The following is a 16947-nucleotide window of genomic DNA, read 5'->3' on the forward strand; positions in this document are numbered from 1 at the left end:
AAATGCGATAGTCCGAAATCGGTGTTTTCAAAAGATAAAAAACATCTTTTTAAATGTCGGGTCTGGTTTTAGTGACGATAAGTGACAGACGTGATGTTTTTTTAGCGCAATTTCCATCCTGGAGAATTGCGTTTATTAACTCGTCTTTTCTGGGAATGTGTGTCCGGGCTTTAAGTCGTATCTCCTCCTCAACGAAGCAATATCGATGACTAGTTCCAAAAGCAATTATGTTAAGTTACCAGGATGAACATAAGCCAAAAAAATTCCGGGTTTCTTTCATGGATTTCCCGGAAAAGCCAAAAAACCTCGAAAAAAATGCAGTTTTTTGGCCCATATCTCGGCAACCAGACCACTTAGCGACTTGAAACATTTACCAATCGATTCCTGCCATAATTTAGAACAATATTGCCGAAGAAAGTTTTCAAAAATATCCTTTCGTTCCGTCACAAAAAAATTTTGAATTAATTAAAATTTGGACCGAATAAGTAGGCATGTTTATCCAACCACACCACACGCGTCATCACGTTCAATAGCTGTGCCATCACGTTCAATGGCTGCGCCATCACGTTCGGTAGCTAGGCGCGCAATGGTTTCTAGTCATGTAACTCTATTGTAAATAAAACATGTAAAATACTGAAAATTTTTTAATAAAAAACGTTTTAATAACTAATTAATGGTTTTACTAACCCTGCTCTTGATTTACGCTACGACAGAGCTATTTTTAGATAACATAAGGAAATTGCGCTAAAATTGTCACTAGACTTTTTAATTACCTTGTTTATGGATGTTATTGTTTACTAAAACACACAAACAACACACCACCCACCACACCACAGACTCAAACACACCATACACACCACTGCTCTGAACTCTGTACACAAGAAAGTAAAAAGATAAGTGTCTGGTCATTCTGGATTTATTTCAGTAGAGGTTTTTAAATTATGTTCAATGAAATGTGAGGAATATGTAATACATTTACCAATTACTTAAAACTTGTAAGGTTTCTCTCCCTGATGAATTCTAAGATGTGTATTAACATTACCAAAATAGGTAAAACATTTACCACATTGGTCACACTTATACGGCTTCTCTCGTGTATGAATTACATGGTGTCGCTTTAAGCTAAACGAATAGGTAAAACATTTACCACATTGGTCACACTTGTACGGCTTCTCTCCTGAATGAATTAAATGGTGTTGATTTAAGTTTGACGAACTGGTAAAACATTTACCACATTGGTCGCACTGGTACGGCTTCTCTCCTGTATGAATTAAATGGTGTTGCTTTAAGCTACGCAAATGGGTAAAACATTTACCACATTCGTCACACTTGTACTGCTCCTCTCTTGTATGAATTGAATGGTGTAGCTTTAAGCTAGACGAATGGGTATAACATTTACCACATTGGTCACACTTGTATCGCTTTGCTTCTGTATGAGTTTTTAGGTGTTGTTTTAAGCTATGCAAACTGATAAAACATTTACCACATATGCTACATGTGTAAGGCTTCTCTCCTGTATGAATTCTATGATGAGCATTCAAGCTACTAATCTGAGTAAAATATTTACAACATATGCTACATTTGAAAGGCTTCTCTCCTGTATGAATAATAACATGCACTTGTACCTGATAAAGAGTTGCAAAACATTTACCACATTGGTCACACTTATACTTATACGGCTTCTCTCCTGTATGAGTTAAATGGTGTTTCTTTAAGTAACCAATCTGGGCAAAACATTTACCACATTGGTCACAATTGTACGGCTTCTCTCCTGTATGAGTTAAATGGTGGTTCTTTAAGGTAAATAATTGGGTAAAACATTTACCACATTGGTCACACTTGTACGGCTTCTCTCCTGTATGAATTAAATGGTGTTTCTTTAAGCTTAACGGATGGGTAAAACATTTACCACATAGGTTGCACTGGTACGGCTTCTCTCCTGTATGAATTAAATGGTGTTGCTTTAATCTACACAATTGGGTAAAACATTTACCACATTCGTCACACTTGTACGGCTTCTCTCCTGTATGAATTAAATGGTGTTGCTTTAAGCTACGCGAATGGGTAAAACATTTACCACATTCGTCACACTGGTACGGCTTCTCTCCTGTGTGAACTAAATGGTGTTTCTTTAAGTTACTCAAATTGATAAAAAATTTACAACATATGCTACATGTGTAAAGCTTCTCTCCTGTATGAATTCTATGATGAGCATTCAAGCTACTAATCTGAGTAAAATATTTACAACATATGCTACATTTGTAAGGCTTCTCTCCTGTATGAACTATAACGTGCCTCTGTATTTGATTAAGAGTTGGAAAACATTTACCACATTGGTCACACTTGTAAAGCTTTTCTCCTGTATGAATTTTTAAATGTTTATATATTTGACTGAGAGTTCTAAAAAATTTCAAACATTGGCCACATTTGTAAGGCTTTTCTCCTATATGAATTAAAAGGTGTACTTTTAAATATTCGAGTCTTGTAAAATATTTACCACAATTGTCACACTTACAATGCTTTTTCCCTTTATGAATTCCATGGAGCTGACAAAAATTAGATAACTGATTAGAATGTTCGCTAGTGTCAACTGTGAAATCTAGATTCTTATTGTCAAGGTTTTCCCCTTCATGTTTGTATTTCAAATGCAAATTATAATGGGAGAGTGTTGAAAAATCCAATCTGCAGTGCTGACATTGATAGATATCTGAAAATATTTTCATAAATATATATGACAATATTAGAGGAACAGACATGGTGTGGCCAAATTATAGAGTGTATGACTGCTAACCAAAGTGTAAAGTGGGGTCGGTAGGATGTTCAGCTCGGATGGGTACCTAACTGACAGTAAGGAAAGTAAAAGTGAATGGGCATATTGCTGAACACTTAATCCTTTTTTTGCGCAAACAGGTAAACTCCACTTCATCTGCCCCATGGATCGCCAGCTCCAAAAGGTTAACTTTTTAAATTTGCTGTTTAAAAGCTATACCAAGTAGAGCTAATTAACAGTATGGCAGAGAATAATATTTAATAGAACTTTGCTTCGCTATTATTTTGTATTGCCTGATAAAGTTTAGCATAAATTGTTAAAGTTATTGTCATGTGGTAGAACAAATAGATTTTTAAAGATATTAGTATTATTAGATATCAGACATGTATGTACTGAAAAACAGTCAATTCAATAAAAATAAATAAGTAAACTTTATTTACCACAGTCGTTATTCATAACACCAATCCTCTGTACCTGAATACTTGGGTCTCTGGTATAGTTGTCACCATGGTACATCTGAAAATTTCAGAATACTAAACTATACTAGTTAACTGTAACAAAAACATTCATTATAACAGATAGTGTGGTGTGGCACTACTAACCAAATCACAGTATTTTATTATACATGGATGGTCAATTTTTAAAAATTGCAACTATAGACACAAGTCTAAAAGCTAATAAACCTCTGAAAACATAATATACCATATACACTTGAATGATTATCAGTGGCAAAACAAGAAGAAAAAAGGGCCCTACTTCACCCCCTGAAACAAATTTTTATCAGCCGTTTTATTATACTAGCCATCGGTACACGATACAATTGCATTAAAGGCCTATATATTTTAAATGTTATACTCATTTGAGAAAAAAAAAATTGTAAAGTAGTTATTTAACATTTAACGATATTAGTGACAAAGAAAGAAAATAATATAAAATAACATAGGCTACTTATCTATTTATCATTCTGAAATCAAAGTAGGACTGAGGGTGTAATAAAATTAATACAATTATTTTCTTAATTTAAAATGCTGTTTTAATTATAAATCAGGTTTTGCTTTTCATTTTTTATTTAAAAGCTGAACAAAACTATATTGCTTACTAATTATTATTTATATCACTACTTTCTGTCACTATCAATAGAACTTAAAAGATTTCCTTAGATTCAATATTTCAGTTAGGTTTGTGTTACAATACTTAAAGTTGGATTCCTTTATTGTCTTCGTAGACATAAGTTTAAATGGATATGATATTAAGTTTAGGTGGAGATTGGGTGAGTGTTATTAAATCTCCAAATGATAAAAAAATTGGCTTGGTTTATCATACTGCTCCATTAAGATATTTGAGTCTAATAAAAAAGGAATGTAATTTGTGACATATTTTAATTAATCAAGTGATTGTGTGTAAACAACATGTTAATTACCCAATGTCATTTTTTACTCCCTTGTGTTTATTATCAATATCTCAAACTTGATTCAGAATGTCTATTTGGTAATATTATTTATTAATATTATCTAATAGTAACATTTTTCGGGCAAATGGCATTCGGGCAATATGGCTTTCAGGCAAATGTCCATTCTTGAAATTGGCCTTCTCGCAAGTGTCTTTCAGGAATTTGTCATAGACCCAACTACACAAAAATTGTATGGACAAATTCGGTACAGGTTGTCAGCCCTGCATTTTACTTTATACTATTTTTGTACTAATTCCCCTTTATTATTATACTTGACCCACCAGAGGTACAAGTATTAGAGACCAGGTTGTGGTTATAATCAGTTATAATCTCAAAGCAGCAGTGTTATTTTACCTTTGAATCTGATTCAATTTTAACAGGGACATGTTCAGTGCAGTATCCTGTGTATTCCATGTTGCCCACAGCATAAACTGAAACACAAACGTCAACCATTTAAACCACAGACTAGGTAGAATGTAGTTGCACAACCAAGTGCCTTATCAAGTATTTTGCATACATACATCAATACTATTTAAAAACATTAGGCCTAGGCCTACTAAAGTTTAATGAGTCACCTTATTTTTTAACACTAGGCCTATACGTGCCTAAAACCATAGATTACCACTTCTTAAAGTCGTAAATATTATTATTACGAAGTGACAACTCAGAAAAAGATTTTCACTCCAACGTCTCCACCCAGTCAGCAAAAGATATCTCTGCGCATGCGCAGTGACCTACGGCTAGGGTTAGGGCATAGGGGTCTGCAGTTGTAAACACACGCATGCGCATTACCAGCGAAAACATCGCCATATGAAGGCAAGTCGAAGTTTCTCTCCATTGCGTATGCATATCTTTTTCCGGCTAGATCTAGCATCTGCCTTATTATTATTATTTATTAATTTTTGATTTAATATTTAAATCGATTATTATTTAGTTGGATCTAGATCTAGTATATTCTAGACCTAGAATCTGTGCCTAGGCCTAGATTTCCATATCTAGAATTTGTAGAATCTAGATTATTCTAGACTAGATAGATATAGAATTTATATAGAATTCTAGATCTAGTAGGCCTAGACTATAATATTTAATATCATTAATATAGATTCTAGAATCTAATTCTAGCTAGAAATCTAGATCTAGATCTTTGCTTTTTCACTCATTTAAGAATGTAGATCTAGATTAGATCTAGTTCTGCTAGATCTAGTCTAGTAGATAAATAAATTAATAAATTATTAAATAATCTAGATCTCCTAGATCTTGTTATTACTATATTACTATTAAATACTATATTATCTAGATCTAGTACTAGATCTAGAATCGGTAATCTATCGTTATTTTAGTTAGTACTTTATTAATTAAATATTAAATTTAGAATCTAGATTATTCTAGATCTAGATATCTAGAATCTAGATCTAGAGTTGTTAGTAACTTAACTCACTAGTCAGCTGACTCCTTAAATTTTAATAATTATTTCACATTTTGAGGAGGATTTATGTTTTGAAAAATACAAAAATGTTTCCTTGTTTCATTTATGTACCTGTTTTTAAACAATTGAATTAAAAGTTTTCAGTAATAAATGAAGACTAGCGATGTTTCCAACAGATGCAACCATGCTCACTTACTGTAGCAGCCATCTTGTTTATTTTATTTTTGTAAACTTATTATAGCGCAAGATTCAGGGGAAGCCACTCTAACGTTCAGATGGCCGCTTTTTAAATAGTTACGAGAAAAATGGCCCGTTGAGGAAGGATACAACGGGCGCTAGGTTGATAGTGCTGTCTATTTTCTCGGTACTTTAATTTATAAAAAAAATATAGTCATAGGCATATCCCTAAACCATGCACCTAAGCTCATTCATGACAAAAGTTGCATTTAGAGTTTCTTTCAGGCAACTCTACTTGGGAGGAGTGGGCTCGCCCCCCCCCCCCCACCCCCCAAAACATGTCTACCGTCCCATTCAACGAAATATAATTATATACTTTTTCCAGTGTCCGCCCCCAGAAAATTCTACCCCCGCCCCCGAAAATTTCAAGTAACCCCACCCCTCTCCGGGGAGGAAAAAGTCTGATAGAAACACTGGTCGCATTTGTAGATCATACAAACTAAAGGAAGAATCTGGGCGGGGCTTCGCCCCTACCGGAAGAGATGCATGAAAAAAAAACTGCACGCTAAACACTATTTAGATTAGAAAAAGTTCCCCCGTTGGGGAGGAAAAAGTCTGAAAGAAACACTGGTGTCGCGCTTAGCCACTACCCAAAGAATTGCATGTAAGAAACTCTTTTAAGGGGAGGGATTAGACGATCTACCAGGGGGGGGGGGGTTAAATGGGCTTCGCCGCTACCCGAAGAGATGCAAGAACGAAACTCTGCAAGCAAACCACTTTTTACATTAGACACATGAATTAGGCTGTAATTTTATTATAGAGAATCGATAACAGGGAGGGGGGGGGGGGGAGGGGTGGCGGTCGGCTTAGACGTTCTTACGCGGGGGATGGGCTTCGCCCCTGCTCGAAGAGTTGTATGAAAGAATCTCTGCACACAAACCACTTTTAAGATTAGACAAAACTGGCTGTTTAATTCAATGTTTACTCTAGAATCAATGACGTCATATTATTCTATGCACTTTCCCGGCTTGAGACAATTTTTTTGCTATATCCTCAATGTGACGTCATGTTTCGCTTCCGTTTCACTATGCATGTTTTTAATTAGCTTGTGTTTTCTCTATAGCGTTCTCGTCAGACAGATAGATAGATACATAGACAGACAGCGAAACTTATAGTTATAGTAAATCCTGATCGCAAACACTGCTGTTTAAAGTTAATTTCTAAAGTTAATTTCTTGCCTATATTGATATATTAAGCCATTGATTTAGGTGGGTGTGGGGAAATTGCGGGACGCGAAAATATGATTCAAATGCAGATTTTACATATAAATAACTCACTTTCAGAAAACAAGGTCACACGTCTAAGAATATAGATTTGGTAACGCATTGGTGAAACTCCTCTTATATATTTCGTCAAACTTTCTTCTATCCAAACGATAACTCTCGGGGACCGGTACGACCTCACCACAGCTACACATTTGTTATTATCTTATTTCTACATGATTGACTACATGATTTTATCGGTGACCAGAAAGAATCGCAACGGAAAAAGCGCAACGGAAAAAAGCGCAAAACAAAAAGCGCAACGGAAAAAAGCGCACACAGAAAAAACGCAAACAGAAAAAAACGCACACAGCAAAAAGCGCAAACGGGAAAAAAAAGCGCAAACAGAAAAAAGCGCAAACAGAAAAATGCGCAACCAGAAAAAACACAACGAAAAATGTGCAATAGAGAAATTCAGCACAAAGACCTAAATCGACTAGATGACACATTTATACATGACTGTTAGGGCTGCTGTGAGAGTGTCGAGTTTGATCACGTGCTCTACTACCATTTAAAGCATACCACTACCATGTGCATTCTCATCACCACGATACAGGCGCAAATCGCTTTACGCAATGCCTATTATTTTCTTGGTCAATATATATTCAACTCTATTCTCGTATAAATAAACATAAAACTATCGACATTACACGAAGTATTTCTCACATTCTCCCTAGTCCGAAATACCTAGCTTGCATACCATAACAACCCGTTCCTATGGCAAAACTTCACTCTCTTTCATCCGCGTCATCAAACATGCATTCGTCATATTTCTCGCAACAACATTCATTCGCACCAAAATACCTGATAAAAAAAACATCATAACAATGATGTATTTACTAATATTTAATTATGACGCACCTACCTAGTCTACCAACCTACCTACCCACCTCTCGCTCTACCTCCCTACCTCCCTCCTAACCTACCTACCTACCTACCTACCTACCTACCTACCTACCTACCTACCTACCTACCTACCTACCTACCTACCTACCTACCTACCTACCTACCTACCTACCTACCTACCTACCTACCTACCTACCTACCTACCTACCTACCTACCTACCTACCTACCTACCTACCTACCTACCTACCTACCTACCTACCTACCTACCTACCTACCTACCTACCTACCTACCTACCTACCTACCTACCTACCTACCTACCTACCTACCTACCTACCTACCTACCTACCTACCTACCTACCTACCTACCTACCTACCTATCTACCTACCTACCCTACCTGCCTACCTACCTGCCTAGCTACCTACCTACCTACCTGCCTAGCTACCTACCTACCTACCTGCCTGCCTACCTACCTGCCTACCTACCTACCTATATATATATATATATATATATATATATATATATATATATATATATATATATATATGTATATATATATATATATATATATATATATATATATATATATGGGTAGGTGGGTAAGTGGGTGGGTAGGTTGTTAGGTGGGTATGTGGGTAGATGTGTGAGTGGGTAGTTAGGTAGGTGGTTGGGTGTTTGTGTAGATGATTTAGATTATGCACATTTCCATTTTGCTAGCTTAGTAACAGTGTTACAAAACTCGAAATTTCAAACTGGTTTGGCGTAAGGTTAGTTCATTGATCCTGTTGAGCCCTATATTACATAGTTAATCAGTTTAACAATGTAGATGCCATTGGACTAGGTGTAAGTCAAAGCCTGATGTTATTATAAAACTTAATCTCTCTTTGTTTCTTAATAAAAAGGTTATGGAAGATTTTTTGAGGTTTTTTACTGAAATGTTTACCGGACGAATTGAAAACTATATAAACAACCATATCTCTTCTGTTATCTAGGCTACATGAGTTGTTTCTTCTAGACTTTTTTCTCCGGCGGGTGGGGGGGGGGGGGGGCGGTCAACATTTTTCGAGGGGGGGGGGGGGGGCGGACACTAGTAAAAGTGTATGTTTACTTTATAATTTCCATTTCTTTCGGAGGGGGGGGGGGGGCGGTAAAAGAGATGCCTGGAAGAAACTCTGGCTACATGCAGCCTATTATGCTATTCAGTACATGTTTTGGTTGGGGTTAGGATTGTTACATATAAGTATTCGCATAGATTTAGAGTAGCTTCCCTTTTGTTTACATGTTTCATTACCCTTCAAGCAATAGTCTATTTTAGTTATATTGAGATTAAAGAATGTAAATAAATAGTACACACAAATCTGTAGAATAGGAACGATTGGGAAAAAAGTGACATATATAGCAGGAAATTTATAGGTTAGGTAGGGTAAAATAAATGGTGGGGTTAGGAAAGTTAGGGGGCCCATTCTCTAATAGGCAGTCTATGTACTTTCGTACTTTAGTGTTGGTTTATTGTCTAACCTGTCCTCACCTCACATCACAACAGTTGGGTGACGCTTACCGTGTAATGTTAAAATAAATAGAATGTAATTGAGTTAGTTCGAAGTGAGTTTTAACACAAGCCCAACGCACTAGTTAAGGTTGTCAAAAAATGTAACATATATCAATGATGTTAATGAATTTTCGTTAAAAAAAAAAGATGTCTAGTATAGTTTAAAAAACTAACGATCTTCGCCGATACTTTTTTGATGGGTAGGTGGGTAAGTGGGTAGACGGGTAGACGGGTAGGTGTGTAGGTAGGTAGGTAGGTGGGTGTGTAGGTGGGTAGGTGGGTAAGTGTGTAGGGGGGTAGGTGGGTAGTAGGTAGGTAGGAAGGTGCGTCATAATGTGAAATAATATTAAATACATAATTATTATTTTGGTGCTTTTATGCTTTTTTCTGTGTGCGCTTTTTTCTGTTTGCGCTTTTTTCTGTTTGCTCCTTTTTCCGCTTGCGCTTTTTTCTGTTTGCGCTTTTTTCTGTGTGCGCTTTTTTCTGTTTGCGCTTTTTCCGTTTGCGCTTTTTTCGTTTGCGCTTTTTTCTGTTTGCGCTTTTTTCTGTGTGCGCTTTTTTCCCTTTGCGCTTTTTTCCGTGTGCGTTTTTTCCGTTGCGCTTTTTGTTTTGCAATTTTTTCCGTTGCGCTTTTTTTCCGTTGCGCTTCTTTCTGGGAACCGATTTTATAGGTCTATTATTGGCGCTGACAACCCAATCAGAATGTAGAAATTTTATCTCCGTAACTAAAACACATAGCAAGGGATATAAAATGACGAGGCGAATAAGCGGAGCTAGTAAATCTGATTTTTCTTTTCAACATCTCTTGCTACAAGTTAGGGTATATTGAGCTACATTTTTTAGGGCAAGCAATGTTCGTCAAAAGTACACAGCTGGGTTTACTGTTAGGATTCCTGATGTACAAATGCTTGATAACGTCAGAACAGGACACCTCATTTAACGTAGCCCTATACAAACCAGCTTTCCAATCGTCTACATTTGTTGAGCGGTGAGTTCACAGACCTCAAGAGCAAGTTAGATGATTTTGGAGGTCCAGTAAAACATGCACGTTTCACTGTACAACTGGAAAGTTCTAAAAGAAATGCCGAGAGTTGAGGCCCTACTATGTGACGCATGGAATAGTCTTGCAGAAGGCTATAGTAAGGTGAAGAATTTGGCATTTGGAGTGCTGTCGATCTTCGGGTCAACATATTATTGTAAGCAAGCGTTTTCTTGCATGAATATAATACCGAGTATAAAAGCCAACTAACAAACTGTACAAATCTAGAATCGTGCTTGAAACTGAAAACATATATATATATATATATATATATATATATATATATATATATATATATATATATATATATATATATATATAAAGAATATATATATATATATATGTAAAGTATATATATAAATTCTATATATATATATATATATACATTATAGGCACATATATATATATATATATATATATATATATATATAAAGAATATATATATATATATGTAAAGTATATATATAAATTCTCTCTCTATATATATATACATTATAGGCACATATATATATATATATATATATATATATATATATATATATATATAAAGAATATATATATATGTAAAGTATATATATAAAGAATATATATATATATATGTATACATTATAGGCATATATATATATATATATATATATATATATATATATATATATATATATATATATATATATATATATATATATATACTTATTTATTTATTTATTTATTTAAGATATAACATATGCTTATTGCCTATATTGCCTACCTTGTTTAGAAAAGTCAGACAGTTATTGCGTCTAGCTTGAGCTTGTTAATGTATGCCTTGTATCTGGGTGCACTATACTATTTATTCATACTGAGACATTTTGACCCAAAGATTACCTTTAGTTTCCCACAGGTTTGGTCACTTCACCGAAATATCGTCTACCAGACACGAGACACCAGGATGTTTTCGTTACTATCCGAACAATAAACTCTTTTAAACAATAAAAAAAAATAGTTTATATTTACTCAATTTGCCAGGATTTGTTAGGATAAGGAAGAAATGTCTAGGTGTGGCGATATCACACTGTAACTTTTAATTGCAAGTTAGTTGTGTCCAAAGTTTCCTTCAGGCATTTCTTAAAATTCGTTTTTATTTGTTTACAAAATTAATCACTCATACATAACTTTTCAATTAAAAAACAATTGGTGTCGTATTTAGGGACTAAAACAATTTAATGGCATTTTAATTGTTTTTATTTGATACAATTGCTCTGAGATACATACTTCTAATGTTATGGAAATAGTGAAGGTCATACCGCGAGGTACCACTGTAGAGAATTTCAAATGCATATCCGTAGCACGTCCCTGAGTCCAACTAGCGCAGACGGTCACGTAACTCACATTAGGGAAAGTAAAGGCGTCTGGACATGGTGCTGACCACATTATCTCTTCATATGCCGAGGTCACTAAAACAGGTGAACTCTACTTCATCTGTCCTATGGAATTTAAGTTTTTAAAGGGTACTCTTTATAGTGATAGAAAAAATTTAAATTCCATTTTTTTTCTATTCTAAAATACATTCACGTGCAAATTAAATGTGGACTTTCTTCAGCCATGAAATATATTTCCGTGCACTCTGATGTGTTGACAGAATATTTTACAAGCGACCTCCACTAGCATAGGTGTTTTTAATTTAAAAAGCGTTGTATACGTCAATAGGTTAAATACAAAACAAGTGTTTAAATATTAATATTGAACTTGTCATTTCTTTTATAAATGTTCTTAAAACAAAAGTTCTTGCTAACGACAAATAATATCATGGCAAAAACTATTAAATATGAAATTAGAAAATAGTAATATCCATATTTATTATTGGGTTTTTTTTATGTTTTATTGTTGTTGTTTTATTTTTAACGAGCCGGCCCGCGGCATATCATACGCCGCTAATTAGTTGTTGTTTTTTCTACTTTTCAGTAATTCATAATTTGTGAATTCGACAGTACCAACGCTGCCACTGAAAATATTTCTTTAAAACACTATAAGTAGCTCGTTAAGGACGATAACCCTCCCCCCTCCTTCCCCCCCCCCCCCCCTCCTCCGTTAAAGTAAACTCCACTTAGTTATTCCCCCCCCCCTACGTTTAAAATCGTTTCAAACTAAATTATCTGCCCCTAATAGTCGTCACTAAACCCGGCTCTGCTTGTAAACATTTCAAGTGAACTAAACTCACCAGACCATGTAGGGGTGGGGGTGGTAGGGAGCGCTTTTACAGCTTGTTTTCTGGCGTCTCCCAGAAGAGAATTATATAATATATAGAATTTTTTTTTTTTTTTTTTTTTTTGAGTTCTAGATCACATTTTACAACGACCGTTTTTTTAGAGATTTTTTTTTACCGTGAGGGGTGGAGAGGGGGTTGAAACTTACGAGGAAGGGGGTGACTTAAAGTAAGTTGCTGGCGGGAGGGGGAAGGGGCGGACACTGGTTTAAATATGTATTCTATTTAATCTGGCTAAGCGCCCCCCCCCCAAGAAAGTCTCCCGCCCTCCCCCCTTCCACCCGTCCCAAATGAGATTGAATTTATATAGTAAACATATATTTTTACTAGTGTCCGCCCCCCCCCCCCCCCCCTCTCAACCCGGAAAATGTAGACTGGACGGTGGGGTACGAGTTTACCCTGGGCTCTGTGGGGTGGAAGATAAGCACTTTAAGAACCGACGGACAGGAGTGACCGATACGGTAATCAAACCAATATTCTATCCAGCTAGTCGGAGTTTATAGTGTTGAGGCATGTCTTGCTAATGGGAGATTGTGATGTCCGTGAAAAAAAAAGAAATTTATAATCTTTTACAGTGGAATGGGATTGTCCGATTATATATTATTTAATTACTAATTTTATCATAACAGAGTAAGCTTAAATAATTTAATACGTTTTGTGACAAACATTTGTATGTTCTTTTATGAATACAAATTACTTCATTTTAAATCTATTTATTTCAAAACAAAAATCAATTTTATATACCTAATCCTAATCAACTAACAAAATGTTGAAAAAAAATTTTTAGTGGCTCTTTAAAAAAAACTGGTAAATTTTGTAAATTTTAACTTTTGGCATTTCCGTCTCAAAAGGCTGGCGAACTCTGGTAGATCTATATGGTAATGTACGGACTTGTTCCTGTATGTTTAGGTTTCATTTTAGTGTTACAAAACACAAACGTTAGGTGTCTTGTAAAAAACAATAGAATATTTACCAAAATTTCTAAAACTCTACATGACAGACAAATAAAAGGCTTTTGTTTTAGTTTGTGTGGAATTTTAATACGTTATATACATTATTATTATTTAAACATCACAATTTGTAAATCACAAAAACAAGATTATATTATTACAATAATAATTACTTTTATACTTTACAAGCAATCAGATTTTATTCAATGAATTTTTTTAAAAATGTAAAACATCACAGATATGCTGAAAAATAAAAGGGAATAGGCCTACTTGCAATTGACTGATTATGTTTAATTAACACTTGACTACCCACAAAAAGTAAACTACATATATTGTGTGGTAATAAACATAATCTCAATATACGAATCCCAATAAAATATAAGCATTGAATATGCTTTAAATGAAATCAAACATGGCGGCTTCCCTAAACTAAAGAGACTACATGAACACTTTTCAAATTTCGATAAATTTAAATGTGTAAAAAGTATGTTTTTGTAGTAATTCGGTTTGAATATTTAAAAAATAAATTGAAAGTTATTTTTGTATCTAATATAGACTTACAAATACCTACATTTTGTAAAATTTATATTACTGTTTTAATAAAAGCATGTACATCAATGTTTAAACTAAAATGTCTATTAATTTCGGCAGACACCATCATGTACTTTGCGAATTTTATCCTCTGGTCCTCTGTAGCAGTTAGCCCGGTTTAAATAGCATTCATGCATGTATGTTTTACCATCAGAAGCACACAAGGGCCAGTCGTATAGAGGACAAGGCTGGGTGGCGCACATAGCATTCCATATGCTATTCCATCTCATCCTGTCTAACTCTACATGGAGAAAACCACATAGTTTTTAGAAAGATCATTAATACTCGTTGAAGTGGTGGATAATTTTTTGAAGAATTTTTTCTAAGAGTTAAACAAGTGAAATAGGTGTTTATTCAAACTAGAAAATAACGGTTAATATCTAGATATTTAATATTAGTAAATTAGCTTACGAGAAATTTCATTTTATGTTTTTTAATTTATAAACATTCGGTGGTTCAAAAATTAATTATTTGTACATCGAATTATGTAGGATAAATACTTACGTAATCTTAAGCTAAGAGTAGTGGTGGTTTTCACAGATGTCGGTTGGGCAGTTGTAGTTGTCACAGGCTCACTTTGGGTGGATGTTACTGTTGTTATATTGCCACTTTCAGTGGATGTTTCAGTTATCAAAGGGTCACTTGGGGTGGACGTTTCTGTTGTTATATTGCCACTTTCAGTGGATGTTTCAGTTATCAAAGGGTCACTTGGGGTGGATGTTTCTGTAGCTATAGGTGAGCTGAAACAACTCGTACCTGCAAGAAGATGTAACAATACATACAATCTACAACATGAATGTGAATACAACAACGTGTTGTTATACGCAATAAATATTGTCAATAAAACATGATTTTAATAATAAAATTTCTCAGGTTTGTTATTGTTATGAGATTAAATGGAACTTACAAAGGACGACGATGAGTAAACCCAGTAGAGGTGTTGATTTAAGCAGATTCATCGCCATCTTTCTACAAGTAAAAACAAGGTCTTAAGTCAAAATTTTATAGAAATGAAAAGCAAAAAAAATACTTAATTATCTGTGTTTAATACTTACAAACCCTACTCAAAAAACATGATGTATTTAGTAAAAAAGTAATAATAGAGCTAACAAGGATAATAACAAGGAAACGAGAATTCAACGGATTATTTTTGTTTTAATAGCTAATGCTAAATTCAGAATGTGCATTTATTGAAGCACTGAGTAATACAAATTCAAATGTAAAATTGACATGACAGTGTTTTAAAAAAAGTAAATAGGCCTATATATATATATATATATATATATATATATAGTGTGTGTGTGTGTGTGTGTTAAACGGTTTTAGCAATTTACATAACTAATCTCTAACTAGATCTATACTAAACTTAAACTTACAGTAAACTCTGACAAAGTAAATCACAATACAACAAATGTTCAGTGGAAAGAAGCCTCACTTTAGTCGGTTTCCGTCGCGTTTGCTGAGGTTGGTTGATGTCCATATCTACCACCATGTTTATATACACCGTTGAGTTCCGACATCCTGTTAGGGATACTCTAGCCAAGGATCGGTCAGCTGCGACTCAGACATCACAACGGTGAACTTTTGTTAGACATGCAGCCGGATGTGTTTATTAGACAACACATTGTGTATGCTAGGTATCCCTAGACTCGTTTTAACGTGACGTCATTCCCGTGGGAAAACACCAGGATATAAATAGAAACTACTAGTCGCATATCTGTACTATATGGAAGGATAGATTCGCAATTTTCCTTTATAAGTAGGCCAACGCCGGATCTAAACCGTGTTTTCCAACATATTTGTGTTCGACAATTTACGTTGGAAAAACTATTGTTGGCGGACTTTGTAAAAACAGGTCACATTTTAACTTAGCATTTTAAATAAAGCGGGAGTGATCGCCACTAAACTTTCTCGAATATACTTAGGCCTATATAATACTACGGGGGATGGCAACTCGGGATAAACACATGATTTTTAATCAATATTTAATTACTTAAACTTTTTTAAATAAAAGAGAATCTCGTAAAATAAAGAATTGTGCACAAAGTGAACACCAAACAATGTGTGTATACTATTACGTAATATTAGTATTTTACTAGACTACCCGATATTCTTGAATAACCGTGTGTTTTGGTGGTCATATTAAATGACGTCACGTTTGTCTGACGATTTTTATCTTTCCCCTTCCCTTCCCACTGTCACTCATATTCACAAAAAGCCAGACCCTACATTCAAAAAGACATCACACCTCAGACAACATATTATTCTCTTTTAAAAATACAGACTTCAGCTGAGCATGGTTCTGACCACACTATCCTTTCATATGCTGAGGTCACAGAAACAGGTAATCTCTACTTCACCTGCCTAGTGTCCCGTCAAGTCCAGTAATGCAACGTTATCATTCACAACTTAAGAGAAGTCATGCCTCCGATTACATGTTTTAGTCTTTTAAAAACACCGAGTTTTTTTCTATAATATTTTCTGAGCTCGAACCTCATTTAAATGATAAATGAATAAATTATAAAAACTAACGTCAAACTAATAATAATTAATTAGAACCAATCGCGTGTGTTGTGATTTTCCAC

The 16947-nt window shown here is 34.7% G+C and overlaps 2 protein-coding genes across 4 annotated transcripts; both read right to left on the reverse strand.

The window, feature by feature from the left end:
* Positions 1-881: 881 nt before the first annotated feature.
* Positions 882-11370, reverse strand: LOC131935591 (zinc finger protein 99). Of its 3 annotated transcripts, none has more exons than XM_059292079.1 (4): positions 11328-11370; positions 4575-4651; positions 3211-3286; positions 882-2707 (listed from the first exon to the last, which is right to left on the reverse strand). In XM_059292079.1, the coding sequence occupies exons 2-4, from the start codon at positions 4632-4634 to the stop codon at positions 987-989; spliced, it is 1857 nt and encodes a 618-aa protein (XP_059148062.1). In that variant the 5' UTR covers positions 4635-4651; positions 11328-11370; the 3' UTR covers positions 882-986. The 3 variants fall into 3 exon arrangements, with proteins under 3 accessions (XP_059148062.1, XP_059148060.1, XP_059148061.1); XM_059292077.1 differs by lacking the exon at positions 11328-11370 and adding an exon at positions 5758-5900; XM_059292078.1 differs by lacking the exon at positions 11328-11370 and adding an exon at positions 4796-4930.
* A 2649-nt stretch (positions 11371-14019) lies between these two features.
* LOC131935595 (putative transcription-associated protein 1) lies at positions 14020-15948 on the reverse strand. The gene is made up of 4 exons (XM_059292083.1): positions 15739-15948; positions 15270-15331; positions 14867-15118; positions 14020-14603 (listed from the first exon to the last, which is right to left on the reverse strand). The coding sequence occupies exons 1-4, from the start codon at positions 15852-15854 to the stop codon at positions 14410-14412; spliced, it is 624 nt and encodes a 207-aa protein (XP_059148066.1). The 5' UTR covers positions 15855-15948; the 3' UTR covers positions 14020-14409.
* Between the last annotated feature and the right edge of the window lie 999 nt (positions 15949-16947).

This window comes from Physella acuta, unplaced genomic scaffold (assembly GCF_028476545.2).
Source record: "Physella acuta isolate Inbredline_101_S28 unplaced genomic scaffold, ASM2847654v3 ptg000150l, whole genome shotgun sequence".
NCBI classification, from domain to species: Eukaryota; Metazoa; Mollusca; class Gastropoda; family Physidae; genus Physella; species Physella acuta.